General features: G+C 42.4%; 1 protein-coding gene across 1 annotated transcript; it reads left to right on the top strand.

The window, feature by feature from the left end:
• The first annotated feature begins 4,741 nt into the window (after positions 1 to 4,741).
• On the top strand, positions 4,742 to 5,470 carry LOC115268138 (uncharacterized). Its single transcript, XM_029876171.1, has one exon. It carries the CDS (start codon positions 4,742 to 4,744, stop codon positions 5,468 to 5,470), a length of 729 nt encoding a protein of 242 aa, XP_029732031.1.
• The last annotated feature ends 15,237 nt before the right edge of the window (positions 5,471 to 20,707 follow it).

The raw sequence follows: 20,707 nt of genomic DNA, 5'->3' as shown, positions 1-20,707 counted from the left end.
AAACAAACATACGACAACTGACTTCACGAGAAGAAAAACATATTGAACCATACCTCAAAACCAAACAAGAAGACAAACACAAACCGTGTGACCATAACACTACATAGGCAAATCCTGACTGACTGACCAATTGAAAACTTTCCAACCTTCTACCGTAACTTTCTGAGTCAGTAGGCAACAGTGTCTTAATGGATATCATTTTCCGCGTACGGCTGGCAAACTGCTTCTGAAAGATTACGTACTCTTTTCTATCTTCGGGTCTAGTGTAGAGGTTTCAACTCTATTCAGAGTGCAGCTAGAAACCTAGCAAAAAAAAAAGTTATATTTTGATGCTGATTTTATTGTAAAGGCTACCACCTGAACTAAACAAGTTGTTTTCATGATATTTTTGTTTGATTATTCATAATTACTATAGTTTATATTTGAAACTTAGGGGCCATCCATTAAGTACGTCACGGTCCTAGGGGGGAGGGGGTTTGTGAAAGTGTGACAAGCAATGTATTAAGTATAGGAAAAACCCGTACGAAAGGGAGAGGGGGGGTTGAAAATTCTCAATTTTAGCGTGACGTACTTAATGGATGCTCCCTTAGACGCGATCCAGTGTTATGATCAAAAATATTGAGAGTGTCATACTTTTTGTTGTACGTGACTGGTGAAAAAATCCCTTGATAGTGTTGAAAAGCTGTTGATCATAAGAAAAATGGAATTAAACTTATTTTTAAGACGAAAGCTGCATAATAAAAGTTTAATATATACGCGTATACGTCTAGTTGATCTGCAAAAAAAAAATTACCTCTTAGAGAACAGACTTTATGATCGGAAGAATGCGAGTAACTTCAACAACAACAAATGCATGAGATGTACATACCACAGACAAACAGACGAAACGCCTAGAACAATTTTCGTGAAAATCCATCGCCCAGTTCACACTACCATCACCTGGTGGAAATGTTTCACGAAACACTGCGTTGTGCAATATCGTCATCAGAAGGCGCTAGTGTGAAACGTCAAACGCAAAGAAAAACGATGGGCACTCTTCTGGTTATGGAAGCCACAACCAAGATTCAAAATGATCGTTAAAGGCGTGGTCAACGAAAATTTCGTCAGTGTTACGTTTGTTTGTGTGTATACATACCATACCAATGCTCACGAAAAAGCAAAAAAAAATACTACCGCTATGGATATTAAAAATTTTATATTAAATTTTTTCTTCAGGCAAGCAAACAACACCAAACTAGTCAGTTAAAACTAATAAGTGATTTTGTTTATTATAATCTAACGAACAACATGAACAGTCGCTTTCTCAAAGGTCTTCAACTCAACGCTCTCTTGTAGACCGTTTGATGAAAAAAAATGTTCAAAAGAGTTACGAAATCTCACCGAAAGCACCATAGATAAACTAAAAGAGACTGGTTATGCCCAAATTGAATACAAATTTACGCATTTGCACGTCCTGCCGTCTAGACTTTGACAAACGAGCCATCTGTATATCATCGGTAAAGCAGGGCGTAGGAAGTTTGAAAATTTCGAAAACGACAACTGAGAAATTGCCAGAAGTGCTAAGTGCAGAGAGTCATGCCACCGTACCATGAGCGACATCTATTTAAACAATTTAATCACGCCCCTTTTCAAAAATGCTTTGAAATATACTTCAACATCCATACCCATTTCAATATTTTTAACGTTGCAAAACACGCTTTCAACATTCATCTTGAAGAAGAGGGAAAACACTTGTCCTCAAATGTAACAGCAAATTAATGAATAAACGACCAATGCGCGGAGGGCGTGATAAAATCGGAACATTACTGTACACATAATATACATAATACATAATAAAAACAGCTTGTTTTACTCACGCAATGCCATTAACAATAAAATCAGCATCAAACGGCGATTTCCGGCCGAAATAATTTACACTAAAATAAAGTTATTACTAAATGTGAAAATTGTGAAATGTTTGAATTGTCATAACTTTTTTGTTTATTAGTTTATCATCACCAAATTTTTATGGTAGATTGCTAATACAATGGGCCGTTTTCCCTAAAAAATTACGTTGATAAAAAGATAGGGTTTTGAGATATTTGAGTTTTTGTGACAAAAATGATATTTTTTAATGTTAAAAAAAGATTTTTTTTTCACAGTGTATATTTTCTTAGGAATCACCATTTAGTTATCTAACTTTGCTGAACAATAAAATCAGCATCAAACGGCGATTTCTGACCGAAATAATTTACACAGAAAAAAATATTTACCAAATGTGAAAATTGTGAAATGTTTGAAATGTTATAACTTTTTTGTTTATTAGTTTACCATCACCAAATTTGTATGGTAGATTGCTAATACAATGGACCGTCTTCCCTAAAAAAATTACGTTGGTAAAAAACTAGGGTTTTGAGATATTTGAGTTTTTGTGACAAAAATGTTATTTTTTAAAGTTAAAAAAGATGTTTTTTCACAGTGTATATTTTCTTAGGAATCACCATTTAGTTATCTAACTTTGCTGAAAAATTCATAGCAATCGAACGAACCATTTTGGTTGTGCAGATTTTTAAATATTTTTGAACCATTTTCACATAAACCCTTTTAAAAAGTTAGTCGTGATTCAAAATAAAAATTTGATATCGAAAAATGGCGATTTAGATGAAGCTGAAAAACTGTGCAAAGTTTCACTTCAATAGAAAATTATGAATTAAAAAATTTCCTTAATTTTGATGCTGTTGCTTGGAATCGCTCATATGCATGTTCTTTTGAGATATACTATTGAAAATTGTAATGAATAAACGCTTATATTGCCATAGGATATTTACCCTTCTTTTAGAAATAGGCTGTTCCTTCGACATATGCATGTTCTTTTGAGATATAATATTGAAAATTGTAATGAATAAACGCTTATATTGCCATAGGATATTTACCCTTCTTTTAGAAATAGGCAGTTCTTTCGACATATGCATGTTCATTTGAGATATACTATTGAAAATTATATTGAATAAACGCTTATATTGCCATAGGATATTTACCCTTCTTTTAGAAATAGGCAGTTCTTTCGACATATGCATGTTCTTTTGAGATATACTATTGAAAATTATAATGAATAAAGGCTTATATTGCCATAGGATATTTACCCTTATTTTAGAAATAGGCTGTTCCTTCGACATATGCATGTTCTTTTGAGATATAATATTGAAAATTGTAATGAATAAACGCTTATATTGCCATCGGATATTTACCCTTCTTTTAGAAATAGGCTGTTCTTTCGACATATACTGTTACAATAATAGATGTTCAAGGATACTGGATACTGATGTTACGGCTGTTGCTGGTAATGGAAAAGCGTATTTAATAGCTGTCATTTTTTATACTACAATTCCACAATGACACTACACTACGATTTTCCCAATGACAATCAACCGTATTCGCTATATGAGGTATCGTTATTCTAAGGCCTGATGTACACCGGGTCAAATATTTGACAAGGAAAGAAATCAATAAACAACATCAGTTTGACACTAATGAAAATTCGATCGAGTCAAACAAGATGTTCCTGGGTTTCTTTTTGTACAAATATTTGACCCTATGTACTAACTGCCTAATAGATTTGTTTGCTTCACCGCAGAAAATTCAATTCAATATTTCATGCAAGTTTGGTCAACATATCACTGTATTGTAGTGGATCTGTCTGTGTATTTGTACGAACTATTGTCTTAAAGTTCAAGTGCAGACTACAAAGCAGCAAGACTATGCAAGCAATTTATTCAGTGACACTCGGTCGGTTGAAACACACGTGATGGACAGTGAATCGAACGAAGAGTATTTCGACTGCGAAAATGGAGGCGAACCATCCGCTGAACCATGTGTTAGCACAGATAATCGACAAAGCTGTACTGTGACTCTAAGTAACCGTGGTGGGCTCAAGTTAAATTATGACGGATTTCAATTCTACAAGGACAAACAGGTTTGCAAGCATTTTATATTAATTTAATGGACTTTTACTTGATTGGTAATACAATTCAAGGTTGATGATCGATTTTATTGGGAATGTGTACGACGTCGAGAGGTTGACGAATCTTAAAAGTGTTACGCGAGAGCTCCAACAGTTTTAAGAGGAAACGAGCATCACATTGTAGCACATGGAGAGCATTCGCACCTCTCTGATCTGTTGGCTGTTGAAACTAATCAGTACCGAAACTTGCTAAAAAGGAAGGCTCGCGAGAGCGATCAGCATCCAGAGAAAATTATACGATCATGCGCGGCAGAAACACCCACCGAAGTAAGTGGCACTGTATTGTAATATAATGTGAACAGTTGCTCTAGGTTATTTAGCAGTATCATTCAAACATTCGACAAATTCTATTTTTAGGTTCAGGCAACCCTGTCTAAGTGCGCACAGCGACGCATTTGCCAACGACAAAGAACCCGAGCTAAGTTGCCCAAAGATCCTACCTGTTACAAGCGCATCAAATACCAATTCTGCTACACATTCGACGAACGACCATTTTTGATGAAGAATGTGAGGTTCAATAGTGGTAGAATCATGCTTTTCACGACTGTTCAAAATTTGCAAAGGCTTGCGCAATCAAAAGTGTTTATTATGGACGGCACTTTTTCTTCGGCTCCCAATGGATTCGCGCAGATTTTTACAATCCATGGATCCGTTGGAGAGCAGGTACACAGGAAGTTTCTATCTTTTGCGCATTTTTTGCTACCGGACAAGACCGAGAAAACGTATCGAAAGTCATTAAAAATGATCAAAAATCTTGCCAAGGAACATAAGATCCGGCTCGATCCTGACATGATCCTTACCGATTTTGAAAAGGCGGAAATTGCAGCAGCTCAACGAGTTTTCAAGGAAAGCACGTTGAAAGGCTGTTACTTTCATTTTTCCAAGAACTTATGGAAACGTCTTCAGAAAACAGGACTTACAAAAGGTTACAACAAGTTCCTGAAAATTCAGATCGCTTTCCGACAGACCGAGGCTTTAGCATTTTTACCTCCGGAAGATGTTCGCAAAGGTCTTGCTGCGCTACGTGGTAATGCACCTCGGTCGATGGGAGATTTTTTTGATTACGTTGATAAAGTGTACGTTTCCGGAACGCAGAAAGTTAAGCGAAATGGTGAAATAGAAAGAACTTGTCCGCGGTACTCTCCAGACTTCTGGAGTATGAAGTCTAATACGGAGAATGGATATCCCAGGACATCAAACTCTATTGAAGAGTTCCACAACAAATTTAACCGCTTGATTGACAAAAGCGCTTCAAAGTTTTATGCAGTTGTGGAAGCCTTTCGACAGGAGGAGCGTTCTACTAGTGCAGACTACCTACGCGTTCTTCAAGATGAACCGTTAAGTAGAACAACTGCAAAGAACATTAAACGTGAGCAAAAACTGCGCAAATTGGTGGAAACGTATGACAAAACTGACGTTCCCATTTTCGAGTATCTGCAAGCCGTTGCTCTGCTGTTGTCGAAAAAGTGATGCGATCAGCGGCTTCCAAACGCAAAACCATCAATCAGTTGATTATTTATTTTATAAGGCCATCCATCATTTAAAGCGGAACAATAAATCATTAAATTGACTACTTTCTTGTTTTTATTTGCATTTTAACGATATCATTCTTATATTGCAGTTCCTCTTTACTTTTGGTTTAATGCGTCGCGTTTAATCAAAAGTAAAACATTCCGCGAAATGGTGCATTCCGCGAAATGGTACATTCCGCGAAACGGTATTCGGGAAAATGGCGCATTCCGCGAAATGGTACATTCCGCCATATGTCATTCCGCGAAATGTTACACCGCGAAAAGGAATTCCGCGAAATGGTTTTCGGCGAAATGTTATACAATCAGAAAAGACATCAGGTTCATCCGAAGATGTAATATCCACACATCCAGGGAAGTGTGTGCTGAATAAGCATTCCAGAATATCCTCATCAGAGGAAGTCAGATCGCCATTTGGCAAACGAAGTTCGTTCACTCGGAAATCCTTAGATTTCGCAAGGATTTTATTTAACCGACTGACTTCACTCAAACTGGAAACATTTGTACAAAGGTTTTTCCAGCCGTATCGTTCAGCAGACCGAAGAGCTTTCGATATCTATCGGTGAGTACCCATGAAATTTGGCCGCATCCATATCAGTAAAAAGATCCCAGTTTGTTGACCGGGGATTCCTGAAACGCAATGTTTGCGAAGTAACATTTAAATGTTCAAAAAAGATATAGCGGTGGTCAGATAAAGATTCTTCATCTGACACATGCCAATTCGTCAGCTCGTGACAAATTCTACTAGAGCAAAGAGTAATGCTAGCACTTCCTCTCTAGCAGATACCATGAAGGTAGGGCGGTTGCTTATGTTAAGTAATGCAAGATTTGTACTACTTAAACTCCATCAAACTAGAGCCTCTCAAGTTAATGTCTGAGCTGCCCCAGATGATATGGTGAGCATTAGCATCACTGCCAACAATTAGCGGAAGGCCTTTTGAAGTACAGTATGCGATGACTTGTTTGAAAGCATTCGTAGGGGATGGTTCATCATGCGGTAAATAAACCGAACAATAGACGTATTTCCTGTTGAGGTTTCCAACAGATACATCAATTGTGATAGCACATACATCTCTGGTGGTTAGTTCAGAGATGAGTGTAGCAACTATTGCGTTGTTGACAAGCACACATGCTCGAGGCATGACACACGAGTTTGACATTCCATGTTTACTGAAAGTAACAAACACCGGGTTCACAAGGTTTCCTAGATAGAAATTCCCCTTACGGAAGTAACGTTGTTGGACCAAGGCCACTTGGGCTGAACCATTTTGCATAAGTCTGCAAAGATTGATTGTTGCTGTTCTTTTATGCTGAAAATTGATCTGAGCTATCCTAACCGTAGCCACTACCCAAACTAGGCTCTTCACCATAACAGCACAACAAAGAACAGCAGCAACAAAACCATATCGGTATCGATTGGAAAACGCCAAAGGCGAGGATACACAGAATACACTGTGTAAATCGCATAATGCGAAACCATATAGGTGAAAATTTAAACTTATTATCAACATCTTCATAATCTCGCCCTTATTTAGCCTCAAGTGAGATTAAAGAAGGGCAGCCGATTGTCTCGGAGAAACGATCCACTGCACCATTGCTCCGGTTAGCGCAGTAAGGGCAACATACTGTGGAGGGAGCCCTGGTACTCCACAAACTCCATTTGCGGTTAGGTTTTTATTAGACCCCCCCCCCCCCTAGCCATTCTTTCCTAGGCACGGTAAGCATGAAGCCGCATCATACCATGAATTAGGGTTCACCTGTTGGTGGACTCCTACCACCGGAACAGGCGGTCCGTAGTGTTATTTTTAGCCAATTGAGACAATCGCTACCGATACTACACAGCTATCTAGGCTGATCGAGAAAAGAAGTTAATATTGATGATCAACTTCATACGGGTCCGAACAGCCGAGAAGGTGACGGGTTCAACTCCCGATCGGTCCATGAACTTTTTGTTATGGATATTTTATTGACTTCCTCGGGCACAGAGTACCTTCGAACCTGCCACACGATATAAACATGCAAAATGATCAACGGCAGAGGAAGCTCTCAGTTAATAATTGCAGAGGTTTTAATAGAACACAAATTTCTCAGCTTTGTCTCAGTGGGAACGTTACTTAAAGGAGAAGGAGAAGAAGCTTGGAAGAATTTCTTAAAGAATCCCTAAAAGATTTTTTAAAGGAATCGCTGCAGAGATTTATGAAGGCATCCGTGGTAAATTTTCAAGAAAATCCATGCATTAGTTCTATGGAAGGTTTACTTATGGAATTGCTGGAGGAATATCTGAAAGCTTTCCTGGAATTTTGGGACTTATTTCCTAACAAGGTTTTCTAGGGACCTCTTGGAAATTCTGAAAGAATTTGTACAAGACACCAAAAGAAATCTGAATAAAAACGTGATTTGTGGAATTTTTGACGGAATTTTCTAAAAAAAAACTCTTGTAAGTAATCACTGACTTGCTTTCTGAAGAGATACGTGAAGGAATCACTGTACAAGAATATAGAAAAATATTTGAGGAAATCACTGAAAGAATTTCCAAAAAAATGGTGAAGTATCTCAAGAAGTTCAAGGAGGAATTTCTGATGCAATGCATGTAATGTTTTCCAAAGCAATTGCCTGTAAAATTTCTGAGAAAATGTCTTAAGCAATCCCTGACAAAAAAAAAATGCATCGATAAACTAATAATAATATTCTAAAGCACACGAATCCCTACTTAAATCAAGATTCGAAAAGTATAACCCACCCTATGGGGGTGGAAGCTCAGGTAAAATATTATCTCCTGGGCGCCCATTAAAAACACCACCCCCGGCGAAGACTGGCGCTCGAGCCTAGCTATTTAGCACTGTAGTTGGAGGAAATGCCAATGCAGAACCCGTAGCTTCCGGGAAGGTAAGCCCAGCTCCCTGGGTTAGTGGGTTGGTGTCAGGCCCTGCGAGCCAGCCGTAAAAAAGACTAGCACCGGAAAATCAACAAGAGAAGAATGCGAACCGATACCAATGGCGACGACCACAGCGACGAAAAGGGACTTGCGATTGGAAGCTCGGTACGTGGAACTGCAGATCTCTCAACTTCATCGGGAGCACCCGCATACTCGCCGATATACTGAAGGACCGCGGGTTCGGAATCGTAGCGCTGCAGGAGGTGTGTTGGACAGGATCTATGGTGCGAACGTTTAGAGGTAATCATACCATCTACCAGAGTTGCGGCAACACACGTGAGCTGGGAACAGCTTTTATAGTGATGGGCGACATGCAGAGGCGCGTGATCGGTTGGTGGCCGATCGACGAAAGAATGTGCAGGTTGAGGATCAAGGGCCGATTCTTCAACATTAGCATAATAAACGTGCACAGCCCTCACTCCGGAAGCACTGATGATGACAAGGACGCATTTTACGCGCAGCTCGAACGCGAGTACGACCGCTGCCCAAACCACGACGTCAAGATCATCATAGGGGATCTAAACGCTCAGGTAGGCCAGGAGGAGGAATTCAGACCGACGATTGGAAAGTTCAGCGCCCACCAGCTGACGAACGAAAATGGCCTACGCCTCATCGATTTCGCCGCCTCCAAGAACATGGCCATTCGTAGCACCTTCTTCCAGCACAGCCTCCCGTATCGTTACACCTGGAGATCACCACAACAAACGGAATCGCAAATCGACCACGTTCTGATTGATGGACGGCACTTCTCCGACATTATCGACGTCAGGACCTATCGTGGCGCTAATATCGACTCCGATCACTACCTGGTGATGATTAAACTGCGCCCAAAACTCTCCGTTATTAACAACGTACATTACCGGCGGCCGCCCCGGTACGATCTAGAGCGACTGAAGCAACCGGATGTCGCCACCGCATACGCGCAGAATCTCGAGGCAGCGTTGCCGGACGAGGGTGTGCTCGATGTGGCCCCTCTAGAGGACTGCTGGAGTACAGTGAAAGCAGCCATCAACAACGCAGCCGAGAGCACTATCGGGTACGTAGAACGGAGTCGACGAAACGATTGGTTCGACGAGGAGTGCAGAGCGGTTCTGGAGGAGAAGGATGCAGCGCGGGCGGTAATGCTGCAGCATGGAACCCGACAGAATGTGGAGCGATACAGACAGAAGCGGAAGCAGCAGACCCGTCTCTTCCGGGAGAAAAAGCGCCGCCTGGAAGAAGCGGAGTGCGAGGAAATGGAACTGCTGTGCCGTTCACAGGAAACACGCAAGTTCTACCAGAAGCTCAACGCATCCCGCAAAGGCTACGTGCCGCAAGCCGAAATATGCATGGATAAGGAAGGGAGCCTCCTGACGGACAAACGTGAGGTGATCGAAAGGTGGAAGCAGCACTTCGACGAGCACCTGAATGGCGAAGAGAATGTAGGCACGGAGGACCAAGGCAGCGGAGGAAATGACTATGTTGGTGCAGCAGAGGACGGGAACGAACCAACTCCCACGCTGAGGGAAGTTAAGGATGCCATCCACCAGCTCAAAAACAACAAAGTGGCTGGTAAGGACGGTATCGCAGCAGAACTCATCAAGATGGGCCCGGAAAAGTTGGCCACCTGTCTGCACCAGTTAGTAGTCAAGATCTGGGAAACCGAACAGCTACCGGAGGAGTGGAAGGAAGGGATAATCTGTCCCATCCACAAGAAAGGCGACAAGTTAATGTGTGAGAACTTTCGAGCGATCACCGTTTTAAATGCCGCCTACAAAGTGCTATCCCAGATCATCTTCCGTCGTCTTTCACCTAAAGTAAATGAGTTCGTGGGAAGTTACCAAGCCGGTTTCATCGACGGCCGGTCAACAACGGACCAGATCTTCACCGTACGGCAAATCCTCCAGAAATGCCGTGAATACCAGGTCCCAACGCATCACCTGTTCATCGACTTCAAAGCGGCATACGACAGTATCGACCGCACAGAGCTATGGAAAATTATGGACGAGAACAGCTTTCCCGGGAAGCTGACTAGACTGATAAGAGCAACGATGGACGGTGTGCAGAACAGCGTAAGGATTTCGGGTGAGCTATCCAGTTCATTTGAATCTCGACGGGGACTACGACAAGGTGATGGACTTTCCTGCCTACTATTCAACATCGCCCTGGAAGGTGTTATGCGACGAGCCGGGCTCAACAGCCGGGGTACGATCTTCACGAAATCCAGCCAATTTGTCTGTTTTGCGGATGACATGGATATTATTGCCAGAACATTTGGAACGGTGGTAGAACAGTACACCCGCCTGAAACGTGAAGCAGCAAAGGTCGGACTGGTGGTGAATGCGGCTAAGACAAAGTACATGCTGGTAGGTGGGACTGAGCGAGACAGGACAAGCCCTGGCAGCAATGTTACGATAGACGGGGATACTTTCGAGGTGGTAGAAGAATTCGTCTACCTCGGTTCCTTGCTAACGGCTGACAATAACGTGAGCCGTGAAATACGAAGGCGCATCATCAGTGGAAGTCGTGCCTACTATGGGCTCCAGAAGAAACTGCGGTCAAAAAAGATTCACCCCCGCACCAAATGTACCATGAACAAGACGTTAATAAGACCGGTGGTTCTCTACGGACACGAGACATGGACGATGCTCGAGGAGGACCTGCAAGCACTCGGAGTTTTCGAGCGACGGGTGCTAAGGACGATCTTCGGCGGTGTGCAGGAGAACGGTGTGTGGCGGAGAAGGATGAACCACGAGCTCGCTGCACTTTACGGCGAACACAGTATCCAGAAAGTGGCCAAAGCTGGAAGGATACGGTGGGCAGGGCATGTTGCAAGAATGCCGGACAACAACCCTGCAAAGTTGGTGTTTGCTAACCATCCGGTTGGAACAAGAAGGCGTGGAGCGCAGAGAGCACGATGGGCGGACCAGGTGGAGCGTGATCTGGCGAGTGTTGGGCGTGACCGAGGATGGAGAGCTGCAGCTGCAAACCGAGTATTATGGCGGCAAATTGTTGATTCAGTATTATCATGAATTTGATGTGAACTAAATAAATGAAATGAAAATGAACCCACCCTATAACACAGGCTTAGCGTCTCCATCAATCCACTCTCTATTGATAACTACATATCAGCCACAATCCACTGTGACAGCCGCACATCACATTTTCCGGGATAAGCACACCCATAAATATTGCGAGGATAAATTGATATTTATTCGGTTCGTAGGCCATAACAATTTCCCGGACTATGACGACAACGACGACGACTTTACGTCGTCGTCCAGTTGCAGCACCAGAATTGCTCGACAACATTTGACGAACTACCGTCTACTGTGGCGAACCCATCCGATTGAGACTACTGCACTTCCCTGGAACTGAGACCGGAGTGTGACATGTCCTGTAAATACACTGGAAACATCGCGTCGTCCGGTCATCGTGTTCCAATCCAAAAACCATGTGATGGATGTTCGAACCTTTTCAGACCGGCCTGCTCTCGTATAAAACGGTTCAGGCGACAACATTATAACAAACGCAGCAAATTAATGTCAACTCGTTTGGAAAACGCTGCTTGTCGGTCGGCCGTTCGACTACCTCTATACTGGTCCGGGCTGGTGACGGCCGGCGCGGCGGGAAAGTAGCGAACGTCATTTCCGGTCAATGTCACCAACATCATCGTCTCCCGACGGTGGTGCTTTGGGAACTGTCTAGGAAAAGTTGTTTGGAGTGACGTACAGTGACTCATTTGCGTGTTCGTACAGGTCAGAGTAGAAAAAAAAACAGATCGAATTTCAAAAGACTTCGACTCCAGCTGGAAATCTACGAAATGCTCCAAAAGTTAATTTTGAAAATTTTCAGAAGACCTATAGTGATTCCTTGTAGAGATTGTTCCAGAGAATTATCAAAGGATTCATTTTAAAAACATGCATCTTATATTCTAAGAAAATCATCAAAACATCCTTCAGGTATTCCATCAGAAACTCTTCCAGGAAACCTTTCAGGAATTCCTTTCGAAATGTCATCTATGGATTTCCCTTCAAAAAAAAAATCTTTAGAGAATCCTACAGAAATTTCTCCTAAACTGCCTCTAGTTAGCTTCTATTTCGTACGAGAAAACTTTGAGGAAACAAAACGTGGATACATTTAGAAATGCTTTTGGTGAGTCTTTTAGAAATTCAAAGGTAACTCTTGATTTTTTCCAGGATTTCTTTATAAAATCTTCACAGACTGCTTCAGAAATTCTTACAAAGATTCCTCCATGAATTCTTCCTGGGATACTTTTAGCAATTTCCCGACAGATTTCTTCAAAAATTTTAAATGGGATTCCTTCATAAATTTGTAAAAGGTTTTCTTCTAAAACTAATCCATGGATTTCTTCAGTAAAATATCCAGGAATTCAGTCAGGGGGAGGTGGGGGGGTGAATCTGTCAGGGTTTCTTTCAGAAACTTCTCCGCTAGTTTTTTTTTTTTCAGAAATTCAGTATTGTTTTGTCGCAGCGTATATCTGTAACTTTGGGAGTTGTGAACAGAACTCAATCAATTCAATACAAAACAACGTTTCCGTAAATCTATGTTGGCTGTCAAAATTTCAGCCTAATCGGTTCACTACAAACCAAGTATCATATATTCAAACTTGGCCATTTTGTGTGAGATAGGTCGGTGGTCTTATTGTTTTGGCCGACACTGTAGATTCCTTCAGGATCTCTTCGAGATACTTCTTTAGGTATTTCCCCAGGAGTTTATCCGGCATTTACTCTAAGCATAACTCTTATATATTCTTCGCGGATTCTATTGGAAGTTAAAAAAATCTTAGCGAAACCTATGAAAATCATTAAAAAATATTTCAAGAGTGTTTCTAGGGAGCTTTGCAGACGTTTACCTTTGCGTTTCTTTAGTTATACCTAACGATTTTTTTGTTCAGATATTTGGACACAGATTCTCCAGGAATTTTTCAGAAATTCTTCCAAGAATTTCGTAATTAAATTGTACTGGAATTTATCTTTAAATTTCCCTTTTTTTGCCTTGGAATTCCGGAAGGAACGACGACGCCAGTGCAGCGGAGGACGGAAATGAACCAACTCCCACGCTGAGGGAAGTTAAGGATGCCATTCACCAGCTCAAAACCAACAAAGCAGCTGGTAAGGATGGTATCGCAGCTGAACTCATCAAGATGGGCCTAGAAAAGTTGGCCACCTGTCTGCATCGGCTGATAGTCAGGATCTGGGAAACCGAACAGCTACCGGAGGAGTGGAAGGAAGGGGTAATCTGCCCCATTCACAAGAAAGGCGACCATTTGGAATGTGAGAACTTCAGGGCGATCACTATTTTGAATGCTGCCTACAAAGTGCTATCCCAGATCATCTTCCGTCGTCTGTCACCTAAAACAAATGAGTTCGTGGGAAGTTATCAAGCCGGCTTCATCGACGGCCGGTCGACAACGGACCAGATCTTTACCGTACGGCAAATCCTCCAGAAATGCCGTGAATACCAGGTCCCAACGCACCACCTGCTCATCGACTTCAAAGCGGCATACGATAGTATCGACCGCGCAGAGCTATGGAGAATCATGGACGAAAACGGCTTTCCTGGGAAGCTGACTAGACTGATTAAAGCAACGATGGACGGTGTGCAAAACTGCGTAAGGGTTTCGGGTGAACTATCCAGTTCATTCGTATCTCGCCGGGGACTGCGGCAAGGTGACGGACTCTCATGTCTACTCTTCAACATCGCGCTGGAAGGTGTGATGCGACGAGCCGGGCTCAACAGCCGGGGAACGATTTTCACAAAATCCGGTCAATTTGTGTGCTTTGCGGACGACATGGACATTATCGCTAGAACATTTGGAACGGTGGCAGAACTGTACACCCGCCTGAAACGCGAAGCAGCAAAGGTCGGACTGGTGGTGAATGCCTCAAAAACAAAGTACATGCTGGTAGGCGGAAACGAAAACGACCGGATCCGTCTGGGTAGTAATGTTACGATAGACGGGGATACTTTCGAGGTGGTGGAGGAATTCGTCTACCTCGGATCCTTACTGACGGCTGACAACAACGTGAGCCGAGAAATTCGGAGGCGCATCATCAGCGGAAGTCGGGCCTACTACGGGCTCCAGAAGAAACTGCGGTCGAAAAAGATTCACCCACGCACCAAATGCACCATGTACAAAACGCTAATAAGACCGGTGATCCTCTACGGGCACGAGACATGGACCATGCTCGAGGAGGACCTGCAAGCACTCGGAGTTTTCGAGGAACGCGTGCTAAGAACGATCTTCGGCGGTGTGCAGGAGAACGGTGTGTGGCGGAGAAGGATGAATCACGAGCTCGCTGCATTTTACGGCGAACCCAGCATCCAGAAGGTGGCCGAAGCCGGAAGGATACGGTGGGCAGGGCATGTTGCAAGAATGCCGGACAATAACTCTGCAAAGCTGGTGTTTGCAACTGATCCGGTTGGCACAACAAGGCGTGGAGCGCAGAGAGCACGATGGGCGGACCAGGTGGAGCGTGACTTGACGAGCATTGGGCGCGACCGAGGATGCAGAGCGGCAGTCACAAACCGAGTATTGTGGCGTACTATTGTTGATTATGTCTTGTCTTAATGATGTTGAACAAATAAATGTATGCCTTGGAATTTCATCAAGGGTTTCCTGGAAAATTTCTCCACATGTTTCTCCTGGAAATTCTTTAGGAATTCCTCCTGATATTTCTTCAAGTATTTTCCAGAGGTTTCTTCAGATATTTCTCCAGAGATTCATTCAAAAGTACTTCCCAAGATTTCTACATGAATTATTTTAAAGTTTTTTCAGACATTACTTGATGGGTTATTTCTGAAAATTCTGTTATCTCCAGAGACTTCTTCAGAATTTTAGGAATTTCTTCAAAAAACTCAGCAAATAATCTATTCATAAATTCTTTCATTACAGTTATACAGAAACTCATCTAGAAAGTTGCTTACAGCAATTTCTTCGAAAATCATTAACAGAAAATTCTCAGAAAATGCCTTCAGTGATTCCTGCAAAAAATCATGCTAGAATATTTTTTTTTGGAAATTGTTCATGCGGATTCATCAGAAATATCTCTTGGGATGTTTTCAGTACCCTGAAGGAGTTTCTGATGTGATTGTTTCAAGAAATCCTTTGAAAACTTCTGTATATACCTTTGGGAACTCCTAGAAGAAATTTTCTTGATGAATTCCTTGGATAATACCTTGGAGAATACACTGGAACCTTTTTAAGCCCCATTAAAAGAGGAAAATTTGTGCATAAGTTTGAGCTTTAAGGGAGCGTCTGTAAATAACTTCACGCAAAAATTGCCCTTTTTCAACCCCTCTAAGTCACACTTTTTGTATGAGACCTCTAAAATTTTTGTATGGGTTGTCACACTTAACTTTTTTTTAATTTTTATTTATGTGTATTTTAACTTAGATGCCAATTCTACACTCATTGCAGAAGCCTTTCAAGGGTGTTCTTTCAGATTTTGTTGGCGTTTTTTTGGGATTACGGGGAATCAGGATCATTTAAGGGCAATCTAGGGGGTCTCAGGGGTCATGGGCGTCACAAGGGGTTTAAGGGGTGTTTAAAGGCATTTCAGATGATTTGGGGGCGTTTGATAGCATTTCAGGGGCGTTGTAAGGATTTTTTTCAGGTGCGTTACAGGGAGTTCCTGGAGCCTAAGGAGTTCCTGGAGGCATCCAAAGGAGTTTCGTAGGCATATCAAATTGATTATGATGAATTCTAGGGCGTTCCAATGGGATTCATGGGTTTCAGGGGTGTTTCGAGGCATTTCAGGTCAGGGTAGTATCAGGGGGTTTCAAAAATCAAAGGGTAATTCAGGGGGCTTTCAAAAGATATGTTTTTATTCCTGTTCGGGTTTGTCAATGCGACCAGTTTTTAGATCTATTGTGACATTACCCGTATCCTTAGTGTAGTGCATGTCGCATTACTCAATTGCCATTGAGGGGCAATAAAGTATCGATTTGGATACAGTTTTTGTTTTGTTTTCTTAGAAAACAAAACAAGAGTACTGATATTGGCCATGCATCGGAAACCTAGCATCACCCTTGTTTTACTGCTGAATTCTCCCCAGTAAGAAGTTTAGAAACCGGGTTTTAACATTAGCAGCAATACCATTCTAATAATGGAACATATGTTCAGTAATAAGGATTCTAGTAGGGTATTAGTTCCCTTATTAAGCTTGTGGCTCCCATTTTCATCCTACGAAAAACAAAGGATTGAAGCGTTGTTTGATTTGTATCTTATTTTTGTATTTTTTGTTAGAAGTGAGCACCCATGAAAACAAAAAGAACGGAATCAATCGGTGCCGTATTCGCTTGTTTTTGTATAAGATGAATATGGGAGCATGAGATTACTGATGGCACACATACCCTATGTTCCTTGCATACCAGCACTTAGCTGTCTTTGAAGAGTTAGTACATACATGGATCCCTAACTCGATTTGATGTCCTTTGCATCAAGCTTAGCCTCGAACGGCGAGGTTTTGAACTATCTGCAAAGTAAAGTTGGTTAACTTAGTTTTATTTAGATACCGTAAGCCACCACGATACCAGTGACAAGGACTAAATACTATGATTCCTTGAATTGCCAGAACGCATATTCCAAAATTGGAAAAGTAGGACGACACTAGGTTTCGGTAGATTTTACTCCGTAACGCAACACGAAAAGGTGATCTACCCACGTTACGGGCTCCGTTAACGATCGAGCATCTTTGAAACCCCCTCAATAATTCATCCATCAACACGGGTCGCCTGACATCTTGGATTGGGGTTCCCTGTTTGGTGGACTTTTACCCCCGGAACAGGGGGTCCGTAGTGCTATTCTAAGCCGGCAGCTACACGGACAAAGGATATTGTCACGGAGTCCCTAAAATGCTCTGAAACTTCCTGAAATGCCTCCGAAATCCCCTTAAAACCCACATGAACCCTTTGTAACGTACTTGAGACACTTCGAAACTACCAAAACGCCTCCGTAACGCCTCTGGAACCTGCGGAAAATGCTCTGTAACTTCCTGAAACGACCCCTGAAGCCCCTCGGATCCTATATAACGCACCCTATATCCTCTGAATCCCACGAAAATGCCTTCGTTTTCCACAAATGCTCAGATACTTCCTGAATTGCCTTCAAGATACCCCTAAGGCTCCCTCGGACCCCATGTATCACACCTGATACCCTCTGAAATCCCCAAAACGCCACTGTAATGCTGAAAATGCTCTGTAATTATCCTCTGAAACCCACGAAAACGCCTTCGTTTTCCACAAATGCTCAGATACTTCCTGAATTGCCTTCAAGATCCCCCTAAAACCCACTCGGACCCTATGTAACGCACCTGAGATCCTCCGAAACCCTAAAAAACGCCTCTGCAGCGCCTCTTAAACCAGCCTAAAATGATGTAAGACTTCCTGAAATACCTCCAAAACCCTCTTAAGATCCACTCGAACCCCATATAACGCACGTGAGACCCTAGGCATCCCTAGATAACGTACCTGTAATGGCTCCAAAACCCGTTAACCCTCGAGCAATCGCGTTGTTGTATTTTGCGCAACACGTTTTAAAACTCTCGCTTTTTTCACTCAGCATTAGCGTGGTACTGGCGGTGGTGGCCAACTGCGCGAGTAGCGGAAGGTTAAATGTCCACTGAAACTCTCTGCAATGCTTTCAAAAACTTCCTCAAACACCCAAAAACTTCCCTGAGATCTCCTGATACCCCGCTCAAACCTCTTGGGACCCTCTGAGGCGCCCCTGCAACATCCCTATAAACACCTCATGGCCACCGTTGCAATGGTTACCGTCATTAATAAATTTTCTTATGCACAATATTGGTTTTGAGTAGCTTTCTTGCATTTTTGTACTTTTAATTCCGCCCTTTTATGCTTATCCTTAGACAGATACGCGTATTTCGACTACCACTTGTAATCTTCCTCAGTATCGGTTATCCAGTGGATAACTGACACAAAAATATGACGAAGTGAAGGCTCTCCGCGCCGATGATTGGAGGATTGGACTCACTGACATATTATCAGTTCCGAGCACCCTAGGACCCTGAGGATCAAATTGAAAGATCTTTATCCTGGGTGATTGTCCGCTATGGCCTTGACCTGTGGCCAGCTCAAATTTCGGTCGACTTCCTGTATTTTCTTGTTGAGGCTGAGCTACCATGAGCCTCTGGGTCCGCCTCTGCTACGATGTCCTGCTGGGTTCCAATCCAACGCTTGCTTGCAGATTTTGCTTCCGCCCCTGCTTAGAGTGTGGTCGACCCACCTAAACTTTCGCTATCAAATTTCTGTCGCTATCGGCTTTTGATGACATCGACGATCACGATCGTTGGAGCTCCAATTGTGAAGTCACTATGTACGAATGATATACCGCAGACACCCATCGATCAAGGCCAGCAGCCGCTGAGTGTTCTCCACTGATACACAACAGGTTTCACTGGTGTAGAGCAGCACAAATTTCACGTTTGAGCTGAAAAATCGGATTTTGGTGCGTTGACTAATCTGACTGTTTTTCTACACATTTCTTGAACTCACAAAAGCAGCCCTCGCCTTCCCGATCACTTGACTCGCAATAGTAGCCCTCGGGAAATCACAGGAAGCTTTTGAAAAAAATCTGGTGACTTTCTCCGTCCTGCACAGATATGAAATCAAGTCACTGTATCCATCCCACATCGTTCCTGCTTCGAATGAGCCCAATATCGGGTTCGACGGGATCCGAGATTAAATCACAGCGTAAATTAACTTAGAATTAATGATCACGTCAACAGTTTCGTTGCTGTTCGGAGCGGAGCGACGCAACGCGGAGTTCCTGTTCCAAGGCGCAACGAACGCATCCTGCCGGCCGCCCGGGCCGGAGTTATCCGATAAATCGCAGGCGGGGTTGCACCCGAGACAGCCTCTAGCCAGCAGCAGCAGCAGCAGCAGCGCCGGCGTTAATAATCGTTTATTATCGTTAAGCTGGTGAACGATCGCCTTTGACTGATGACGAGACGAGAGTGAGGCTTTCGTTCGCATTGTGTCCGTCCGCGGCTATAAAGGAAGTATTTACTATCGGATGGCCATTGTTGAGATTAATGAGAAATTGCTTTCGCGCGGAGGAGTTTCGTAAATCAGCGAACACGGTGGCTGGCTGTGATGGTGGTGCCGGGCATTGATAAGCACACCTTCCTGATTTGGACATGACGACGACGACGACGACGATGAGATAATCGAACAATGTGACAATGAATGGGTTTAATTTTGTCATTTCGGTTGATTGCAAGGATTATGGACATAAGATTTTTTTTGATGAACTGTGGATGTTCCACGGTACGTCCAATGTGAGAGAATGTTTTGTTATTAAATTTGGTGCGTAGCGTACAGTTGTTTAAATATCCATTAGTTTTACTCGGACTAAACGTCTGTATATGAACTGCGGAGTTTCAATCTTCATTTTAAACCACACACTTATATGGAAGCTCACTATAGAACATGCAATTGTATTTTCCAACGTGTGCAACCTTACTCTCTGTTGGCTAGGCCATCACGTCTCCAGAAATCCATAAATCATTTAATTGTACTCTGGATTCGTTACCTTTAGTGAAAGAAGACCATACTTTTGCAGGTCCATTGGCTAACTGGTTTGGAGAAGGGGAGGGTGGGGGGATGTTAGGAGGAAGGAAATGCTTCTTCAAAGAATATTTATAAGCATGTTGTGCGTATTCACATGTGCTTTGAAAGTCTCACACATAGACATAGACGATTCATTCATTGGTTTAAAGTAATTTACTACGGAAAGGTCTGGCCAAGGATTCAATAGTTAGGTTAGTCGATACATATGTAGTATCATAAACGACAAAGGACTTGACCCTGCAGTAACGTTCAAGAGAAATGTATTTAATTATATATTGCAAAGGTGTTTCCTTTAATCCATGGACAGGATTTATTTTTCAAATATAGTTGTATGTGGTTTTGTCTTCGGTTGCCAGCTTCTGCTTGGTACATCAAAATTTAAAACTCCATTCCAGACATGTTATGGTAACATCAGAGCTGGTTAATCAACGATTTCAAATTCTTGTGCCCTTTTTCTGGCGCTGCCCCATAGGAATGCCTTCAGTATTGTGCCGGATATAATTTGGGTAATTTTTCCCAACCTGAAGGGTATTCCTAACTAAACAAATTTTTAAACACAATGTAATCATTCATAAGTGGTAAAGTGTCTTTAATAAATATTAATAATAATAATAACAATGTAATCTATTTTTCTCTAGAAATACGATT

The sequence above is a fragment of the Aedes albopictus genome, chromosome 3 (assembly GCF_035046485.1).
Source record: "Aedes albopictus strain Foshan chromosome 3, AalbF5, whole genome shotgun sequence".
Taxonomy (NCBI): domain Eukaryota; kingdom Metazoa; phylum Arthropoda; class Insecta; order Diptera; family Culicidae; genus Aedes; species Aedes albopictus.
Note: the sequence above shows the minus strand (reverse complement) of the source record. Positions and strands in the feature narration are given on the sequence as shown.

Bases quoted from the DNA above. Each gene is read 5' to 3' on its own strand.
- LOC115268138 (XM_029876171.1), top strand. From the start codon at position 4,742: ATGATCAAAAATCTTGCCAAGGAACATAAGATCCGGCTCGATCCTGAC.